At 46.4% G+C, this 21281-nt stretch overlaps 1 protein-coding gene across 6 annotated transcripts in view; it reads left to right on the top strand.

The window, feature by feature from the left end:
* Nucleotides 1–21281, top strand: part of ARIH2 (ariadne RBR E3 ubiquitin protein ligase 2) — a 68181-nt gene that overhangs the window by 43881 nt on the left and 3019 nt on the right. For 5 of the 6 annotated variants that reach the window (XM_063610171.1, XM_063610185.1, XM_063610182.1 and 2 more), the window contains 10 exons: nucleotides 83–150; nucleotides 3702–3765; nucleotides 5936–6086; nucleotides 7161–7282; nucleotides 9575–9684; nucleotides 13219–13336; nucleotides 14940–14990; nucleotides 15081–15102; nucleotides 19606–19757; nucleotides 20469–20612. In XM_063610171.1, coding sequence (XP_063466241.1) covers nucleotides 83–150; nucleotides 3702–3765; nucleotides 5936–6086; nucleotides 7161–7282; nucleotides 9575–9684; nucleotides 13219–13336; nucleotides 14940–14990; nucleotides 15081–15102; nucleotides 19606–19757; nucleotides 20469–20612 — 1002 coding nt within the window. Of the gene's footprint in view, nucleotides 1–82; nucleotides 151–3701; nucleotides 3766–5935; nucleotides 6087–7160; nucleotides 7283–9574; nucleotides 9685–13218; nucleotides 13337–14939; nucleotides 14991–15080; nucleotides 15172–19605; nucleotides 19758–20468; nucleotides 20613–21281 lie in introns of all 6 variants that reach the window. The other variant, XM_063610164.1, reaches the window with a different exon arrangement.

The raw sequence follows: 21281 nt of genomic DNA, 5'->3' as shown, positions 1-21281 counted from the left end.
TGAAGTATACAGTTCTCAAAATGTGAAACACTTTAAAAGAAAATGCAGTTATAATTCTATTTTTTTTCTTTCTTCTTTCTAGGTATCTCATTCAGTTGCTAAACTTATATTAGTTAATTTCCACTGGCAAGTTTCAGAGATATTGGACAGGTAAGGTATTTGGGGGAGGAGAGAGAACATTGCCCATAGCTCCCCTCTCCGTGGTGATTATTATTTACATTTTGGACTGTATTCGACTATATTCCAATATGCATAGTATATTTTTAAAACATTGGATTCTATTTTACATCCTCTTCTCTTAATATGTTGTGAACTTTCCCCATGTCTTCAGTATATTCTTCTACCCCAGTTTTAATACTAGCACGGTATTCTATCATAGATACTCCATACTTTTTCCAAACCTCTGTTGTTGGACAGTGAAGTTAATTCAGATTTTCTTTCCCATTGTTAATGTTTAATCAGTGCCTTTCTAGGTAACACACGTCAACATCTTTTACTTCTTTTGGATACGTCAGCTTGAGGATTGTATCATAGTACGAGTCGTATTTCCTTTAGAAAACGTAGGCTGCTGGCCGTACGTGGTGGCTCATGCCTGTAATGTCAGCACTTTGGGAGGCTGAGGTGGGCGGATCACCTGAGGTCAGGAGTTTGATATCAGCCTGGCCAACATGATGGAACCCCGTCTCTACTAAAAATATGAAAATCAACCTGGCGTGGTGGTGCACTCCTGTAGTCCCAGCTACTCACAAGGCTGAGGCAAGAGAATCGCTTAAACCCTGGAGGCAGAGGTTGCAGTGAGCCGAGATTGTGCCACTGCACTCCAGCCTGGTGGCAGAGTGAGACTCTGTCTCAAAAGAAAAAAAAAAAAGAAAGAAAATATAGGCTACTTTACCACCCACCACCTCTACCAGCAGCGTATTTGAGTATTTCTTTCCACCTCCTCCAGAACTAGAGATCTTAAGATGCAGACCTTAGAGTCTCAAGATGTCTTATAAGTTGTCAGGAAAAGGGGCACCTCCTCCTCGGCATCCTCTGTAGAGATCTCCTATGCTCACCCTCGGAGGCATGTGCCCCTGTCTAGCACAGTGTTTCTCATCTTCAGCATTATTGACATTTTAGGCTAGATAACTCTTTGTTGTGGGGGCCTGATCTGTGAATTGTAGGATGTCTGGCAGCATCCCTGGGCTCTAACTACTAGAAGCCACACCTCTAAGTCCTTGGCAATCAAAATGCCTCCAAACATTGTCAAATAACTCGTGGGGAGCAAAATTCCCTCTGGTGAGAAGCACTTGTTACCATTCCTACTCTTTCACACTGCAGTGAGCCTTCCTTTCTTGTATGGTATGTTTTTTTTTTTAATTTTTATTTTTTTGAGACAAAGTCTCACTCTGCGGCCGGGCGCAGTGGCTCACGCTTGTAATCCCAGCACTTTGGGAGGCCGAGGCGGGTGGATCACGAGGTCAGGAGATCGAGACCACGGTGAAACCCCGTCTCTACTAAAAATACAAAAAAATTAGCCGGGCGTGGTGGCGGGCGCCTGTAGTCCCAGCTACTCGGAGAGGCTGAGGCAGAATGGCGTGAACCCGGGAGGCGGAGCTTGCAGTGAGCCTAGATCGCGCCACTGCACTCCAGCCTGGGCGACAGAGCGAGACTCCGTCTCAAAAAAAAAAAAAAAAAAAAAAAAAGTCTCACTCTGTCACCCAGGCTGGAGTGCAGTGGCATGACCTTGGCTTACTGCAACCTCCGCCGCCAGGGTTCAAGCAACTCTCCTGCCTCAGCCTATGAAGTAGCTGGGATTACCAGCACTTGCCACCATGCCTGGTTAATTCTTGTATTTTTAGTAGAATTTATCTACAGAGGAAGGTCATGCCTTTCCTTCTCCAGGCTGAACACAACTGGGAAGGACATAACAGCTGGAGCAGCTCAGCACAATCAGGAAAGAGCAAATTCGTTCCTGATTCACTAATTACACTCATCCTGTGTACTCAAGAACAGAATACATTTAGATGGAATTGCAGATAAACTTCTGCTGCCTTCTTATTATACTACTGCCCAAAACTCTGGAACCACATAGGTTCTGGCAATAGGATATCTCTCACTGCCCAAACTCTTTCAGCATAACTCAGGAGTGGAGATTTGGATGGCAAAAGATACTTAAAATACTAGTGTGGGAATTAGGAATAAAACGGGCCCCTCAATAAGGATAGTTGAGGGAAGCGTTCTGACTAGGTAGAAATCACATAGATGAGACATAATTCTTTTCTGCTCCAATTCCTGGTATCTTGGAAATATGTTGACCTGGGCTTTGTGTGGCACTTTTATTGCCACTTGATAATTCTGTTATAAATGGAAAATTATTGTAGGTGACTCTTACTGTCACATAATTTTTCTGGAGTTAAATATAGAAAAGGAATTATTGGGTATAGCATACGTGTATTTTTGTCTTTGCTAAATCCAGGTTGTTTTCCAGAGTGATTTACCACTTTACACGCTCAGCAGTGGTATATAGGTGTTCCTGATATTGTAAGACTTAAAGTTTCGCAGTTTGGTAGATATAAATGGCATCTAATTGTTTCAATGGTCCTGTATTATTAAGGAGGTTGAGAATCTTTTCATATGTTTAATGGCCATTTGTGCTGCATCCTCCTTTGAAATGCCTGTTAAGTCTTCTCCCCGTTTTTTATTGAGTTATTTTGTTATTCCAAATGGATCCTTTCTCCTTCTCCCACTTCCAGTTCCTAGAACCAAATGGATTTTTAGGAGTTTTGTTTACTCTGAATACTGATCCTTTGCCAGTTACTTTTTTTATTTTTTATTTTTTTTTTTAGACAGAGTCTTGCTCTGTCTCCCAGGCTGGAGTGCAGTGGTGCAGTCTCTGCTCACTGCAACCTCCACCTCCCAGGTTCAAGCGATCCTCATGCTTCAGTCTCCCAAGTAGCTGGGATTACAGGCATGAGCCAGCACACCCGGATGGGGTTTCACCATATTGGCCAGGCTGGTCTCAAACTCCTGACCTCAAGTGATCTACCCACCTCGGCCTCCCAAAGTGCTTAGATTACAGGCGTGAGCCACTGCACCCAGCCATATATATAGAATTTTTTTTTTTTTTTTAAATTGAGACAGAGTCTCGCTCTGTCTTGCAGGCTGGAGTGCAATGGCACAATCTCGGCTCACTGCAACCTCTGCCTCCCGGGTTCAAACAATTCTCTTGCCTCAGCCTCCCAAGTAGCTGGGACTACAGGCACGTGCCACCATGCCCAGCTAATTTTTGTATTTTTAGTAGAGACAGGTTTCACCATCTTGGCCAGGCTGGTCTCAAACTCCTGACCTCAAGTGATCTGCCCGCCTCAGCCTCCCAAAGTGCTGGGATTACAGGTGTGAGCCACTGCGCCTGGCCTAGAAGTTTATATATTGAATTATCTTCCAGCTTATGGCTTGGCTTTTGACTTTGGTGTCTTCTGATGAATTGAGGTTCTTAAATGTAGCATGATTTATCAGGCTTTATATTTTTTATTATTCCTTTATATTTTGCGTTTTCTGTCTTGAGAAAAAAAGTCTTTGCACTGAGATAAAAGGAAGCTTGGTTCTGTGAGCAAGTAGAGACAAAGATGCTCTAAACATCTTTGTCTGTCCTGTTATCGTTCAGGGGTAAAAATGTCTTTAGCTTCTGATTGCTTTCATTTCTGCTTTTTGTTTTGTAGATACAAGTCCAATTCTGCTCAACTGCTTGTTGAGGCTCGAGTTCAGCCTAATCCATCAAAACATGTGAGTGTCTATTACTTGAAATGAGGCTTCACCTAATTGCATGTGGTTCTTGCTTTGGCTTGCAGGGTCCTTAAGAGCTATCTTTACTTGGCCGGGTGCGGTGTGGCTCACGCCTGTAATCCCAGCACTTTGGGAGGCCGAGGCGGGTGGATTACGAGGTCAGGAGATCGAGACCATCCTGGCTAACACAGTGAAACCCTGTCTCTACTAAAAATACAAAAAAAAAAAAAAAATTAGCCGGGTGTGGTGGCAGGCACCTGTAGTCCCAGCTACTCGGGAGGCTGAGGCAGGTGAATGGTGTGAACCCTGGAGGCGGAGCTTGCAGTGAGCCGAGATCATGCCACTGCACTCCAAGCTGGGCAACAGAGCGAGACTCTGTCTCAAAAAAAAAAAAAAAAAAAAAAAAAAAAGATCTCTTTGCTTTGTTTATAGTTCAACATGCCCACAATATTTGTTCTAGTATTGACTTAAATCTGTTATGGTTTGAAAAGTTTCCTTATAGATAAGGACTAAATCATTGCCTGTCCTTGGGCCCTCTCCAGCCCCACCTTCCTCTCTGCACTTTCAGCCTGCACTCCATTCCTTCTGAGTGCTTTGGTGTGTCTGAGATTACTGCATATGTCTTCTATTCTGTTTGTGCCTTCCCTTCCTGGAATGTCCAGACTGTGGCTCCACCTTTGCTTATAGGGAGGGAATTCACGTTTAAAGACCCCAGTCTGGCCAGGCACAGTGGCTCACGCCCATAATCCCAGCACTTTGAGGGGCCGAGGCGGGCAGATCACTTGAGGTCAGGAGTTTGAGACCAGCCTGGCCAACATGGTGAAACCCCATCTTTACTAAAAATACAAAAATTAGCCAGGCCTGGTGGCGCATGCCTGTAATCCTAGCTACTTGGGAGGCTGAGGCAGGAGAATTGGTTGAACCCGGGAGGCGGAGGTTGCAGTGAGCCAAGATCGCACCCCTGCATGCATTCCAGCCTGGGCGACAGAGACTCCATCAAAAGAAAAGAAAAAATCTAAGCCACCTCTTTGACAAAGCCTGTCTCCTGGATCATTCCCCTGGAAACTCACCTAATTATATTTATAAACTTTTACATGTGTGTTACAGTGATTAACTCATATCATTTTACTACCCCTACCATAGAAGCTGTATTTTAACAATGCATAGCAATTTCTTGTGTATCTAGGAGCTAAACGAACATATGTCGAATATTTTTTGAATGAGGGCCATGCTAAAAGAGATCTTGGAAGGCAGAATTGGGGCTCAGATCACCACATAATTTCTGCAGCCTCTTAAGACAAAGGTTTCCAGAAGCAAAATGGATAAACATGAGAATCCGGTTCTTTTCCTCAACTTGTTTTTTTATATTCCCAGTAAACTAAAAAGAACCTAATGTTCTTGTAAGTGGACTTTTCCATTGGTTTGTGGTTTTAGCCAAGGTCCCCAGATTGTCTTTCTCTGTCAGTTTGTGTAGCATGATGTGGATTCTGGAGTTCATGCTGTACAGTTATTTGCACACATTCTAGAAGAGTTTCTTCCCCCAGTAGGTGTTTCCACACACTCCCCCCCCACAATATTAATTACATGTGACATCTGGTGTATTAAGGATGAGTTGTAACTTGGTAAAGGCTGTAGTATTTTGTGGTTTGGGCACGTCGATACAGTGAAACCACTATCCCTGACAAGTAAAACTACAATGTTGGCTGTTAGAAGATTTATAAACTCATCCTCTAATAACCTTTGTGACTGGGTTTCTAGTAGTTGTGAGGGGCAACTCTGCTGTGCTTAACAGAGGTAGTTTACAAAAGAAACCTGATAGCTTCTAAAAGAATTTGGACTAAGTGACCTCTAAGGACCTTGGCAATTCTGAAACCCTGAGTTTTTCAGTCTGCCATTATAAACCACTGTAAGTTCTCATTTCAGCCTTCTTTCTCCCTCTGAATCCTAGTGATTTTGCAAGCCCAGCGCAGCTGCCACCTCCTTCAGGAAGCCTTCCTGGTATATACTTTTAGCTTAGTACCCTTGGGACTCAGAGTCCACACATTGCAGTTGAGCTCTGATACTTGTTGCAGGGTGAGGATCACTTCCCATGCACCCAGCTGCATGAGGTACCCTTATGGCCTCCTGGACCTGACTCCTCTTTGGCTCATGTGGCTCTATTTCTCTCCAGGTTCCCACATCCCATCCCCCTCACCACTGTGCAGTGTGTATGCAGTTTGTGCGAAAGGAAAACCTACTCTCTCTGGCCTGTCAGCACCAGTTTTGCCGCAGCTGCTGGGAGCAGCACTGCTCAGTTCTCGTCAAGGACGGCGTGGGTGTGGGTGAGTCTGCCACAGAACTTATAAAAAGCTGGCATGAAGTGTTTATCTTTGACTCTGCCTTTTCATGTACTCAAGTAAACTGAGTATTTTCTTCTGAGCCTGATTGGGGTTTTTATCATCAGAAGTAGTGATTTTCAAATACATCCGTACAAACAGTGACAAAGTTTTCCCCAGTCCTCAGCAAAACGAGAAAACTAAATATACTGTTGTAAATGTTGGCGTGAGTGCAGAGCTACCTTCTCTCACCTTTTGGGAGAACGATCCTTTAAGCTGCCTACCTTGATTCCACAAGTGGCAGCCATAACTCAGAAATGCCCACAAGAGTTTGCTGCTATTTAGGTAACATAGCACAAATCAAATTTGATGATTAGTTACAAGAGTATTTGTTATACTGTGATTTGATGATACTGAAACACATTAGCATCGCATTAATTGATATCTGCCCAGTCCCACAATTGGTGATAATCACCTCTAAATAATGTTAAACATCACAAAACTCAATTGTTAGTCAAGAACTCTATATAAGGATTTTTAAAATGGTTTTGTTATTTAATGGTGCCGTTAGTGATATAATTTGGGATAATATTTTAGTTTCATTGCTGTGAAAATATGCTAATTTCTCTCTTCTCTTTGAATAAATTCTGTTGCTTGAAGGGTTTCTTTTATGCAACTTGGATTTGTTGACTGAACTGGGTGGGCATGTTGTGTCTTCTGCAGTATGGTTGTCCATCACTTTTTTGGTTTTTGGTTTTTTTGTTTGTTTGTTTTTTGAGACAGAGTTTTGCTGTTGTTGCCCAGGCTGGAGTGCAATCGCACGATCTCAGCTCACCACAACCTCTGCCTCCCGGGTTCAAGCGATTCTCCTGCCTCAGCCTCCTGAGTAGTTGGGATTACAGGCATGCGCCACACCTGGCTAATTTTGTATTTTTAGTAGAGACTGGGTTTCTCCATGTTGGTCAGGTTGGTCTCGAACTCCTGACCTCAGGTGATCTGCCTGCCTTGGCCTCCCAAAGTGCTGGGATTACAGGCATGAGCCATTGCACCCGGCCCCATCAGGTTGTTTTTGTTCAACAGGAGTCTCTTGTATGGCTCAGGACTGTCCACTTCGTACACCAGAGGACTTTGTGTTTCCATTGCTTCCCAATGAAGAATTGAGAGAGAAATACAGGCGCTACCTCTTCAGGGACTATGTGGAGGTATGGCCAGCCTTTGTTCTGCCCTCTGTCTTCCCGGGCCTACCTTCCATCAGAGGGTCACCACAGTTACTTACTTTATAGACTAGGCTGACATTAAGTGATAGTGTTCAAAGAAAGAGTTCCATGGCTTTAAAAGAGTTTGAAAACCACTGGAGTGATAGTGAAGAGTACAGGCCTTAGAGTCAGACACACCGTTGTGTGAAACTTGGATACTTCCTTTCTTTGTGACCACTGTTTTTTTTGTTGTTGTTTTGTTTTTTTTTTTTTTTGTGACTGCCTCACTGTGTTGCCTGGCTATAGTGCAGTGGCGCGATCTTGGCTCACTTCAACCTCTGCCTCCCAGGTTTAAGCGATTCTCCTGCCTCAGCCTCCCGAGTAGCTGGGACTACAGGCATGCGCCACCACTCCCAGCTAATTTTTGTATTTTTAGTAGAGATGGGGTTTCACCATGTTGGCCAGGATGATCTCGATCTCTTGACCTCATGATCTGCCCGCCTCGGCCTCCCAAAGTGCTGGGATTACAGGCGTGAGCCACTGCACCCAGCCTCTTTCTTTTTTTTTTAAACCTCTAAGTCTTGATTTTTTCTTCGGTAGACAGACCTCCCCACCTTATACATAGTTGCTTAAAGAAGCTATTGTGTGTCAGCGGATGAATACAAATTAGGCATATTTAGGAGCTGCTGTTACATTCAGTTTCCTGTGCGGTTGAGCAGAGAGAAGGGGTATTGCTTTTTTTTTTTTTTTTTTTTTTTTTTTTTTTTTTTTTTTTTTGAGACGGAGTCTCTCTCTGTCGCCCAGGCTGGAGTGCAGTGGCGCAATCTCGGCTCACTGCAAGCTCCGCCTCCCGGGTTCACGCCATTCTCCTGCCTCAGCCTCTCCGAGTAGCTGGGACTACAAGCGCCCGCCACCACGCCCGGCTAATTTTTTGTATTTTTAGTAGAGATGGGGTTTCATCGTGGTCTCGATCTCCTGACCTCGTGATCCGTCCGCCTCGGCCTCCCAAAGTGCTGGGATTACAAGCGTGAGCCACTGCGCCCGGCCAGGGGGTATTGCTTTTTGAGTAATTGGAAAACTTGTCCAGGATTCCAGCATGGTCACTTTTGGAGTCCTTTCCCTCTATTAGGCCATCTGCTAGGCCTGCTGATTCCACGCAATATAATTTTCTTTTCTTCTTCTTTTCTTCTTTTTTTTTGTTTTGGAGACAGGGTTTTACTCTGTCACCCAGGCTGGAGTGTAGAGGCACAAACATGGCTCACTGCAGCCTCTGACCTCCCAGGCTCAAGCAATCCTCCCACCTTAGCCTCCTGAGCAGCTGGGCGCGCACCACCAAACCCAGCTAATTTTTGTATTTTTTGTAAAGATGGGTGTTTCACCATGTTGCCCAGGCTGGTCTCGAACTCCTGAGCTCAAGCCATCCACCCAATGCAGCATAACTTTCATCTTTGTCTTTTTTGCCTAAGCTTTTCAGATTAATTTATGGTCTGGGTCTTGTCATGCACATGCTGCAGGATAAACAGAAGGCCTTGTTCTTTATGCTGTTTGCTGCCTTTGAGGGTCATTGAGCTCCTCAGATATACCTTTTTTTTTTTTTTTTTTTTTGAGATGGAGTCTCACTCTGTCACCCAGGCTGGAGTACAGGGACACGATCTCAGCTCACTGCAACCTCTATCTCCCAGGTTCAAGCGATTCTCCAGCCTCAGCCTCCTGAGTAGCTGAGATTACAAGCTTGCGCCACCACACCCAACTAATTTTTGTGTTTTTTAGTAGAGACAGGGTTTCACCATGTTGGCCAGGCTGGTCTCAAACTCCTGACCTCAGGTGATCCACCCGCCTCGGCCTCCCAAAGTACTGGGATTACAGGCATGAGCCACCGCGCCCGGCCTTATTTGTTATTTTTTAATTTTTTCAGAGACAGAGTTTCGCTGTCACCCAGGCTGGAATGCATTGGTGCAATCAGCTCACTGCAGCCTCAAATTTCAGGCCTCAAGCAGTCTTCCCACCTCAGCCTCCTGAGTAGCTAGGACTATAGGCAGGAGCCACCATGCCTGGTGCAATTCTATATAACCTTAGATCATTCCAGTGAGTTGTTACCTGGTTTAAGCTAAATATTCTAAGTTCCTCTTTAATATCTGGCTTATGTTTGGTCTTCACGACATCCTTTCTGAATTTATATAGCCCCTTCATATAAGTCATCAGCTGGGAGAACAGAATGTGTTTGAATATTCAGGGGGTTCTGATTTTTAGACAGCAACTAAGAGATGTCCTCATTGTTTCCTGTTGGTGTGTTCACAGAGTCATTACCAGCTCCAGCTGTGCCCTGGTGCAGACTGCCCCATGGTTATTCGGGTACAGGAGCCTAGAGCTCGCCGAGTACAGTGCAATCGGTGCAACGAGGTCTTCTGGTAAGAGTGAGTGTGAGTGCTGAGCAGCCCTGGGCTCATGCCCCATCCTCCAAAGCACCACTGCTGTTGCTCCATGTGAGGGCGGCACTGGAAGAGGCAGGGTCTCTGAGCCAACAGAGCAGCTGTGCTCCAAGTGGGTAGGTTTATGCCCAGCATCTCATATTCCACTAGGTCTTCAATACATGCTCAGTCTGGAGGCAAGGAAGTGACACAGGTTCTTGGAGAATGTGTTGTGGCTTATGCTACTAAGTCTCATGGCCCAGAGATTATGTGGGATGTATCTACCTGCATAGCTAATCACATATTACTGTATTTGAAAGGTATAACTATAACCTTCAACATTTTAATCTTTCTCTGTCTTGGCCTTTCTTGGCTAATTTTTGTAAAACTGAGTCATAAATATATTCTACATTTACTCAAGGTTCACTTCATTCAGTAGATACCATGGGAATAACTAAAGATTACCGAAGGCTTACCAGGTGACAGGCACTATCCTGATCACTTACCCTGCATTATCACAACTGTATATGGCCCTTATATTCTCTCTTTTTTTGTTGTTTTCTTGAGACGGAGTCTTGCTCCGTAGCCCAGGCTGGAGTGCAGTGGCGCATACTTGGCTCACCACAACCTCCGCCTCCCAGGTTCGAGTGATTCTCCTGCCTCAGCCTCCTGAGTAGCTGGGACTACAGGCACGTGCCACCATGCCCAGCTAATTTTTGTATTTTTAGTAGAGACGGGGTTTCACTGTGTTGGCCAGGCTGGTCTCAAACTCTTGACCTCGTGATCTGCCCACCTTGGGCTCCCAAAGTGCTGGGATTACAGGATTGAGCCAGCCGCACCTGGCCATGACCCTTACATTCTATGAATAAATCAAGGTACAAGGTAAACCTAGTAAATGGTAGAGCCATAATTTAGGCCCAGATCTGTCCTAATCATACCTCCCTGGAATATTCATGGTGGGGCTTCAGAGAAACTGCATGGAAAATGTGATGTGTGTGTGTGCGCACATGCCTGCATTTCAAGACATTATTGACACCAAAGGTTAAGAATCACTAATGCAATGGTTCTTTCATTTTAAATCCGGCAGCCCCCAGGATCACAGCAGATTCAGAAGACACCTTGTAATTGTTCTTTATCCTTGTGTCCCACTTTATGAAATCCTTTCGGCCGGGCGCGGTGGCTCACGCCTATAATCTCAGCACTTTGGGAGGCCGAGGCGGGTGGATCACGAGGTCAAGAGATCGAGACCATTCTGGCCAACATGGTGAAACCCCGTCTCTACTAAAAATACAAAAAATTAGCCGGGCGTGGTAGCGGGCGCCTGTAGTCCCAGCTGAGGCTGAGGCAGGAGAATGGCATGAACCCGGGAGGCGGAGCTTTCAGTGAGCCAAGATGGCGCCACTGCACTCCAGCCTGGGCGACAGAGCCAGACTCCATCTAAAAAAAAAAAGGAAATTATTTCCCTGGGTATTTGCCTGAGGGCCTTTTCTAGTCACAAAGTACTGTTGGCCTCCATAAAAGAAAATTTGAAAATATGGAAGCCTAGCCCAATGAATATTGGATTGTCTTTTTTTTCTGTTTTAAGTTTCAGTGTCATCAGAGATATGACCCTACAGATTTTGCAAGTTCTGGCATTTGTGCATCCTTGTGTGCATGTCTGACTGGGAGATCCGATGAGACTCCCAGAAGTGCATCTCAGTCCTGCCTTAGGTCTGAGCTAAGGAGTCCTTTTCAGAGCACCTCACCATGCCCTTTGAGAGTCATAGCTCTGTGTTTGACATCTTGGGGGTTGGTAAACAAGATGTTTAAACAAGGTATTTAACATACATATCATAGCTCATTGCAGCCTCAAACCCCTGGGATGAAGTGATCCTTCTGCCTTAGCCTCCCAAGTAGCTGAAACTACAGATGCCCAACTAATTTTTTTAAATTTGTTGTAGGGCCCAAGTGCGGTGGCTCACGCCTGTGACCCCAGCTTTAGGACCCCTGTGACTTTAGGAGACTGAGGTGGGTGGATCACCTAAGGTCAGGAGTTCAAGACTAGCCTGGCCAACATGGTGAAATCACGTCTCTACTAAAAATACAAAAATTAGCCAGGCGTAGTGGCAGGTGTCTGTAATCTCAGCTACTGAGGAGGCTGAGGCAGGAAAATCACTTGAACCAGGGAGGCAGAGTTTGTAGTGAGCCAAGATCATGCCATTGCACTCCAGCCTGGGTGACAAGAGCGAAACTCCATCTCAAAAAAAAAATTGTAGAGACAGGGTCTTCCTACATTGCTTAGGTTGGTTGGTCTCAAACTCCTGGTCTAAAGCAATGCTTTTTTTTTAAAAACAGCGTCTCTCTCAGTTGCCCACGTTGCAGTACAGTGATGCAAACACAGCTCACTGCAGCCTTGACCTCCAGAGCTCAGGCAAATCCTCCTGCCTTAGACTCTCTAGTAGCTGGGACTACAAACACATACCACTACACCTGACTAATTTTTTCATTTTTTGTAGAGATGGGGTCTCACCATATTGCCCAAGCTGGTTTCAAACTCCTGGGCTCAAGCAGTCCTCCCATCTTGACCTTCCATAGTACTAGGATTGCAAGCATGAACCACTGCACTCGGCCTACAGAAATATTTTATTTGTTCATGTTAGAGCATGTCTTACAAAGGCTTAAGTTGAAGAGACATTCATGCACTATTTCAGTATAACTCTGGGTAGGTAAAGGTTCCATAGGCCTTGAGAGATAACTTTACCTATTTGAAAAGCTCTAGGCTGGGCACAGTGGCCCATGCCTGTAATCCCAGCACTTTGGGAGGCCGAGGCAGGCAGATCACAAGGTCAAGAGATCAAGACCATCCTGGCCAACAGGGTGAAACCCGTCTCTACTAAAAATACAAAAATTGGCGGATCACGAGGTCAGGAGATCGAGACCACGGTGATAACCCCGTCTTTACTAAAAATACAAAAAAATTAGCCGGGCGTGGTGGCGGGCGCCTGTAGTCCCAGCTACTTGGAGAGGCTGAGGCAGGAGAATGGCGTGAACCCGGGAGGCAGAGCTTGCAGTGAGCCGAGATTGCGCCACTGCACTCCAGCCTGGGCGACAGAGCGAGACTCCGTCTCAAAAAAAAAAAAAAAAAAAAATACAAAAATTAGGCTGGGCACGGTGGCTTACACCTGTAATCCCAGCACTTTGGGAGGCTGAAGTGGGTGGATCATGAGGTCGGGAGATGGAGACCATCCTGGCTAACACGGTGAAACTCGTCTCTACTAAAAATACAAAAAATTAGCCGGGCGTGGTGGCGGGCACCTGTAGTCCCAACTACTAGGGAGGTTGAGGCAGGAGAATGGCGTGAACCTGGGAGGCAGAGCTTGCAGTGAGCCGAGATCACGCCACTACACTCCAGCCTGGCGACAGAACGGGACTGTCTCAAAAAACAAGAAAAGAAAAGCTCTAATTCATGATTTGTTGGCTCGGATAAAAGGAAAATTTTAAACATGGGACCCTGACTTAATGCATATTTGAATGTTTTTCTTTTCCGATTTTAAGTTTCAAGTGTCGTCAGATGTATCACGCACCCACAGACTGCGCCACAATCCGGAAATGGCTCACGAAGTGTGCAGACGACTCTGAAACAGCCAACTACATTAGTGCTCACACTAAAGACGTAAGGACCATATTTTACCTCTCATGGATCTGCCCTCCTTAGTGCTACCCAGGGCCTTGCCTTGGAGATTTGCCATCTGAGAGCAGAATACCCAGAGCCCCAGGACCCTTCCTGAGGACTGGAGGTTGAGAACCCTCACACAGAGTTGGCAGCTTGTAGCAGTTTATCATAGGATGCATTGGGTGCATATTTTCTTTATTATTATGAAATGCCAAAATGCCAGGAAAGGGGGACCCAAAGGGGGAACTAATTAGAAGAGAACTAATTATGATTGAATGCCTAGCAGCCTTTAACAGCCCTGAAGGCCAGGCGCAGTGGCTCATGCCTGTAATCCCAGCACTTTGGGAGGCCGAGGTGGGCGGATCACAAGGTCAGGAGATCGAGACCATCCTGGCTAACACGGTGAAACCCCGTCTCTACTAAAAATTAGCCGGGCGAGGTGGCGGGTGCCTGTAGTCCCAGCTACGCAGCAGGCTGAGGCAGGAGAATGGCGTGAACCCCAGGGGGTGGAGCCTGCAGTGAGTCGAGATCGCGCCACTGCCCTCCAGCCTGGGTGAAAGAGCGAGACTCTGTCTCAAAAAAAAAAAAAAAGCCCTGAAAAGGAGGTGGTTAATAGCCACACTTGATACATAGTAAGGCTGTAATATAAGCCCAGACCTGCACGATACTCATTTTGAAGTCTCCCATGGGAAAGTATGGCCTGTGGGCTCTAGGGGCCACTGTACCCTTTGTCAGTCACTCGCCGAGTCAGTGCACTCACAAGCACAGTTATGATAAAGACATTATTTAACATAGTCGACTTCAGCTGGGCACGGTGGCTCACGCTTGTAATCTCAGCACTTTGGGAGGCCGGGGCGGGCGGATCATGAGGTCAGGAGATCGAGACCACGGTGAAACCCTGTCTCTACTAAAAATACAAAAAAATTAGCCGGGCGTGGTGGTGGGCGCCTGTAGTCTCAGCTACTCGGAGAGGCTGAGGCAGGAGAATGGCGTGAACCCGGGAGGCGGAGCTTGCAGTGAGCCGAGATTGCGCCACTGCACTCCAGCCTGGGCGACAGAGCGAGACTCCGTCTCAAAAAAAAAAAAAAAAAAAAAACATAGTCGACTTCATGGCAGTGGGAGATCACAGCATCAGACTGGTCTCTGCATTGCTGTCTCAGGTTGCTGGCATCTCTCAAATGGGAGAGACGAGCTTTAGATGTGGTTTCCTTGCCCTCTTCTCGAAGCAGAAGTTCAGGCAAGCTGACCAGGACTGAATCCATTGTGGCAGCTCCTGTGCTGCTTTGGCAGTCCTCTCAAGAAGGCAGGCTTTTCTGCTGATTCAACTTGTGCTTAATCTGAGCAGCTTCATGGCAGGGGCAGATGGTGGAAGACTTAGTGGGGTTCAGCTAGTGCTTGAAGCATTTCAAAGCCAAATATGCTGACCTCATTTCCTTGAATTGCTGTTCCAGCCTCAGCGACCTGCCACATTTAAGTGAGATGCTCCTCCCCAGAAGTGCTCGCACGATGAGCAACTGGGCATTGGTGGCAGGAGCTTTGTGTAATTTGTCTTAAAACCACCCTGGTGATGTGTGAGCCTAATGGCACCCTTCTGTCTCCTCAGTGTCCCAAGTGCAACATCTGCATTGAGAAGAACGGAGGCTGCAATCACATGGTGAGCAGAAGCCTCTACACTTTGCATGTGTGACATGGAAGCTTTGGTCAGTGTGCCCTTAACGTGTTCTCTTCTGTTTCCCTCTGACAGCAATGCTCCAAATGTAAACACGGTGAGTTCCAAGCTTGGTGTGTAAGGCCCAGTGGCACTTTCTTGTGGTTGGGTCTCCGTTACTATTTAAGTGAGTACTTCTGCCATGAAATGACAAAGCATAGAAGAGCCTCAGTCACTTAACAGTCACAGTAACTGGCATAAAGTAGCTTTTTATTTTTATTTTCTGTTTTTTGGTCCCTTTTATAATCCCACTGCTATCTTGCTAACACATATAGTCAGAAGTCAAGTTTGGGATAATCCTCATGATCCTCAGTTAGCCAAGAAGATGATTTCAGGGTGTTGCTTTCATTTTTTTGCCAAGGCAGGTAAGTAGCTTGGGGCTTATCTGTGCTACCTTGTAGATACCTTTACCAGAAGTAGTAAAATAATGGTTTTCCCTTGCTGTTTTACAAAGTTTCTAGTGGGGGTTTTGATTTAGCCTTTCAGACCTCCTTCATCGATCACGAATAATTTACATAGCTAGAACTATGCCATCCGGCCAGGTCAGCTGAAGAAACAGAATCCTTTCAAATAGAAAATATGTCCAAGTGGGTCTCCTACACAGCTGCTTTGATGCTCAACAGGAGCCCCTGACAGTTTCTTTTTTTTTCTGGAGAAGGAATCTCACTCTGTCACCCAGGCTGGAGTGCAGTGGCACAGTCTCAGCTCACTGCAACCTCCATCTCCTGGGTTCAAGCAGTTCTGCTGCCTCAGTCTTCCAAGTAGCTGGGATTACAGGCATCTTCCACCAGGCCTGGCTAATTTCCGTATTTTTAGTAGAGACGGGGGTTTGCCATGTTCGAGGCTGGTCTTGAACTCCTGACCTCAGGTGATCTGCCTACCTTGGCCTCCCAAAGTGCTGGGATTACAGGAGTGAGCCACTGCGCCCGACCGAGAGTTTCGCTTTGTAAGGGCCTGTGCAAATGCTATTTCTAGGAACCCTCTTTTCTTTATTTTTTGAGACAGAGTCTCACTGTGTCTCCCAGGCTGGAGTGCAGTGGTGTGATCTTGGCTCACTGCAACCTCCACCTCCTGGGTTTAAGCAATTCTCCCACTTCAGCCTCCTGAGTAGCTGGGATTACAGGCACTCACCACCACACCTGGCTACTTTTTTGTATTTTTAGTAGAAACGGGGTTTCACCATGTTTGCCAGGCTGGTGTCGAACTCTTGACCTCAGGTGATCTGCCTACCTTGGCCTCTTAAAGTGCTGGGATTATAGGCATGAGCCACCGAGCCTGGCTTTTTTTTTTTTTTTTTTTTTTTCCAAAGATGGAGTTTTGCTCTTGTCACTCAGGCTGGAATGCAATGGTGCGATCTTGGCTCACTGCAACATCTACCTCCTGGATTCAAGCGATTCTCGCTCTGCCTCCGCAGTAGCTGCAATTACAGGCGCCACCACCACACCTGGATAATTTTTGTATTCTTAGTATAGATGGGGTTTCACCATGCTGGCTAGGCTGGTCTCGAACTTCCGGCCTCAGGCAATCTGACTGCCTCGACCTCCCAAAGTGCTCGGATTACAGGTGTGAACCACTGCTCCCGGCCCCAGGAGCCCTCTTAATCAGAGTGGTCATGGCAGGGTCTTAGACAGCAACATTGACTCTGCAGTGCCGAACGAAGATAGGCCATGGGTAGTGGCATATTTCTTCTTTGGGGCCACATTCTTTCCCTCTCTTTTTCTTTGTATATATCGGAGAGAGAAGTGTATCATACAATGCAAAAGAACAATGCAAAAGACACAGAGTTTAAAGAATAATGACAAACATCCCAGCACCCACCACATTCCTAGTGCCTAAGAAGCCCCCTGGGTGTCCATATCCCTTGACACCCAGAGTTCACTGCCATCTCATGAGAATCGCTTGAACCCAGGAGGTGGAGGTCACAGTGAGCCGAGATTGTGCCACTGAACTCCAGCCTGGGCGATAGAGCGAGACTCCGTCTCAAAAAGAAAAACTGGCTGGGCGCAATGGCTCATGCCTGTAATCCCAGCACTTTGGGAGGCCGAGGTGGGCGGATCATGAGGTCAGGAGATCGAGACCATCCTGGCTAACATGGTGAAACCCTATCTCTACTAAAAAAAAAATACAAAATTAGCCAGGCGCAGTGGCGTACTCCTGTAGTCCCAGCTATTCGGGAGGCTGAGGCAGGAGAATTGCTTGAACCGGGGAGGTGGAGGTTGCAGTGAGCCAAGATCACACCACTGCACTCCAGCCTGGGCAACAGAGCGAGACTCTGTCTCAAAAACAAAAACAAAAACTACCATCTCTTTCTTTGCTGTATATTTTATACCACCTATATGGGCAACCCTAAGGAATGTGGTTTATTTTGGTGTTTTTTTTTGTTTTGGTTTTGTTTTGTTTTGTTTTGAGACGGAGTCTCACTCTGTCACCCAGGCTGAGTGCAGTGGCGCGATCTCGGCTCACTGCAACCTCCACCTCCCAGGTTCAAGCAATTATCCTTGCTTGGCTTCCCGAGTAGCTGGAACTGCAGGCACATGCCATGCCACCACACCCAGCTAATTTTTGACAGAGTCTCACTCTGTCGCCTGGGTTAGAGTACAGTGGTGCGATCTCGGCTCACTGCAACCTCCGCCTCCTGGGTTCAAGCGATTCTCCTGCCTCAGCCTCCCAAGTAGCTGAGATTACAGGCGCCTGCCACTATACCCAGCTAATTTTTTGTATTTTTGGTAGAGACGGGGTTTCACCATGTTGGCCAGGCTGGTCTTGAACTCTTGACCTCATAATTAGCCCACCTTGGCCCCCCGAAGTGCTTGGATTACAGGCGTGAGGCACCGCGCGCGGCCTGTATTGTTCTTTAAAATGGTAGCAAGCACACCTAGCTAATTAAAGAGAGGGCAGAGTTGCCACTATTAGGTGAAGGCTCCCAGGAGGAGAAAAATTGAACAACCTCTGGGTCTCCGGGTTTTGCTTTGGCTTCCCTAAAATGATTCAAGAGCCTCATTTTGGGGGAATTCAGTAAGCCAAGTTATCCCAGGAGAGTGAATCCTGGGAAACAGGATTAACCACTGTCAGGGTCTCTGGAAGAGGCAGAATAGGCCAGATATAAAATCGAATAAGATATTATTAGAACACACAATGTGTGTTCTAGACAACCAGGAGGACCTCAGACAAGTTTTGCTTCTCATAGCAGCCTTGACACAGATATAACAAGGCACATAGCCCATGTGCTCATGGAATGCAGAATATCAACAGGCCATTGTTCATCCAACAAAACTGTGGTTGGCTTCTCTCCATTAGACTGCAGTAATTCTTTGAGTATCTAACAATAATTCTTTGAACATATAGGGGATTTTTTTTTTTTTTTTTTTTTTTTGAGACACAGTCTCACTCTGTCACCTAGGCTGGAGTGCAGTGGTATAATCTCGGCTTATAACCTCTGTCCTACAGGTTCAACCAGTTCTCATGCTTCAGCCTCCCAAGTAGCTACTGGCATGTGCCACCACACCTGGCTAATTTTGTGTGTGTGTGTGTGTGTGTGTGTGTGTATTTTGTTTGTTTGTTTGTTTTTAGTAGAGATGGGGGTTTCACCATGTTGGCCAGGCTGGTCTCAAATTCCTGACCTCAGGTGATCCACCCGCCTTGGCCTCCCAGAGTGCTGGGATTACAGGTGTGAGCCACCGCAAAAGCAGAATCATAATTCTGATTATGAACCATTGGATAGCTCTAGGTTTCATAGAAATGTGTTATTTGCCAGGCGCAGTGGCTCACGCCTGTAATCTCAGCACTTTGAGAGGCAGAGATGGGCAGATCACTGAACATTGGGGGTTCTCGAGACCAGCCTGGCCAACATGGTGAAACCCATCTCTACTAAAAGTACAAAAATTAGCCAGCATGTTGGCAGGCACCTGTAGTCCCAGCTACTCGGGAGGCTGAGGCAAGAGAATCGCTTGAACCTGGGATGCAGAGGTTGCAATAAGCCAAGATCGCGCCACTGCACTCCAGCCTGGGTGACAGAGTGAGACTCTGTCTCAAAAAAAAAAAAAAAAAGAAAGAAAAAAAGAAAAATAAGAAATGTGTTCTTTAAAATAGAAGAAAAAGGGGAAAGCCTTTATTCTTAGTTTCATATACAAAAATCTTTCTAGGACAAGTGTGAGGGTAGGAAGCAGTAGGGAGGTCAGTTTGTACTGATGATGTGTGTTTAGACAGTCAGGTGGGCCTCAGTTGGACCAGTTCCTGCTTCTCATAGTGGCATTCACATAGCAGATCAGTAGTCTGTACGGTCAGCATCTGCCTGTGTTAGATTAATAAGGCATATGGCACATGTGCTCATGGAATAGAAATTATCCATAGGTTTTTGTTCCTATCAGCAAGTACAGGCTACAGGGACAGTAGGATGTGACAGTGATGAGAGGTGCACATTCCTTCGGGAAAGAGGCACCCTTGGGAAGTTGTGTTCAGGTGACCCCTTTGGGAGCAGGGTCTGTCTGTCTCACTCCTCTGCCTATGGAGGAAAGTGGAGTTGTCTTGTAGATGTAAATGACTCTTCCTCTGTTCTGCACAGACTTCTGCTGGATGTGTCTAGGAGACTGGAAGACTCATGGCAGTGAATACTATGAGTGCAGTCGTTACAAGGAGAATCCTGACATTGTGAACCAGAGCCAACAAGCCCAGGCGAGGGAAGCCCTCAAGAAGTACTTATTCTACTTTGAGAGGGTAGGTGTCCTCTCCTGTACCTTCACCTACAGGGTAGGCTTCTTCCACTTGGCCTGCTGGTGGGATTCCCAGGGACTGGTAGACATAGCCAGCCTGTGCACATAGAAGTCAGTGAATGGAGCTCCTGCAGTATCCCTGGGTGCTGCCTCTATAGATGTGCCTTTCAAGCTCTACAGGAAAATTCCCCAGCCAACAGGGAAGGACCTGGTACTGACCTTGGTTGAATGATGGATTAAAGGACAATGAAGGGCCATCAGACAGTCTTTTCCATCTAGCACCATCTTTTTTTTTTCTTTTTTCTACGTTTTTAATTTTTATTTATTTTTTTCTTTCTGTCCTCACAATCTGTTCCCATAGTATCATCTTAGTAGTCAGATTTGGAAGGCAGTTTCTCCCAGGGAGCCCTTCAGAAGCCCAAAGAGCCCCATGCATAATGGTCTCTAAGCATAGTAGACCATCAGGGGCCTAGCTTTGCAGAGTCCTCAGGGCTAGAGTCCTGTTGCCCCAGAAGGGTAGAGTGATCTGGCAGGCATACAGCTGCTGTGGACAGGTTAGAAGGATGGACTGAAGAACTGCTCTTGCACTTTGGGGAATAAGTTAGAGGAGTCTATGGCCGTGTCCTGCCAGCAAGGTGTCTATCCTGAACTCCTGTGTAGACCTCTGCACCTTTGTGGGACTCCTGTGGTTTTCTCCTTCTTCTGTGCCCTGTAGTGGGAAAACCACAATAAAAGCTTGCAGCTAGAGGCACAGACATACCAGCGGATTCACGAGAAGATTCAGGAGAGGGTCATGAACAATCTGGGGACGTGGATCGACTGGCAGTACCTACAGAATGCTGCCAAGCTCTTGGCCAAGGTATCTACCACTTCACTCATTCTATCCCTGGTCCAGTGCCTGGCTCCGTCAGGCACAGACCTCTGAAGGTGGGAAGCCCTGTTGAGAGAGGGTATTTTAGCACCCTGTGCAGCCTTTCATGCTTCTGCTTGTGGATCCACATTTTCATGTGCTGTGCCCATGAAGGACCCAGTCCTCTGCTGGATGTCCAGGGGATTTATAAGAGTGTTACACTGCCTCTGCCTGCAGGGAAAACTAGAGCACTTTTCTTCTCCTTTTGTCCTGTTTATGTATCACTCAAAGGAAAATAAAAGATTGATCATTTGAGTGAGGTCAGGAGTTTGAGACCAGCCTGGCCAACATGGTGAAATCCTGTCTCTACTAAAAATACAAAAATTAGCTGGGCATGGTGGCGCGTGCCTGTAGTTCCAGCTACTTGGGAGGCTGAGGCACGAGAATCGCTTGAACCTGGGAGTCGGAGACTGCAGTGAGCCGAGATCATGCCATTGCACTCCAGCCTGGGTGACAAAGCAAGACTGTCTCTGAAAAAAAAAAAAAAAAAAAAGATTGGGCAGGGTGCAGTGTCTCATGCCTATGATCCCAGCACTTTGGAAGGCCAGGGCAGGTGGATTGCTTGAGCCCAGGAGTTTGAGACTAGCCTGGGCAACATGGTAAAAACCCCGTCTCTAC

Source organism: Symphalangus syndactylus, chromosome 1 (assembly GCF_028878055.3).
Source record: "Symphalangus syndactylus isolate Jambi chromosome 1, NHGRI_mSymSyn1-v2.1_pri, whole genome shotgun sequence".
In the NCBI taxonomy this organism is placed as follows: Eukaryota; Metazoa; Chordata; class Mammalia; order Primates; family Hylobatidae; genus Symphalangus; species Symphalangus syndactylus.
The sequence above is the reverse complement of the archived record's forward strand: the minus strand, read 5'-3'. Positions and strand labels throughout refer to the sequence as shown.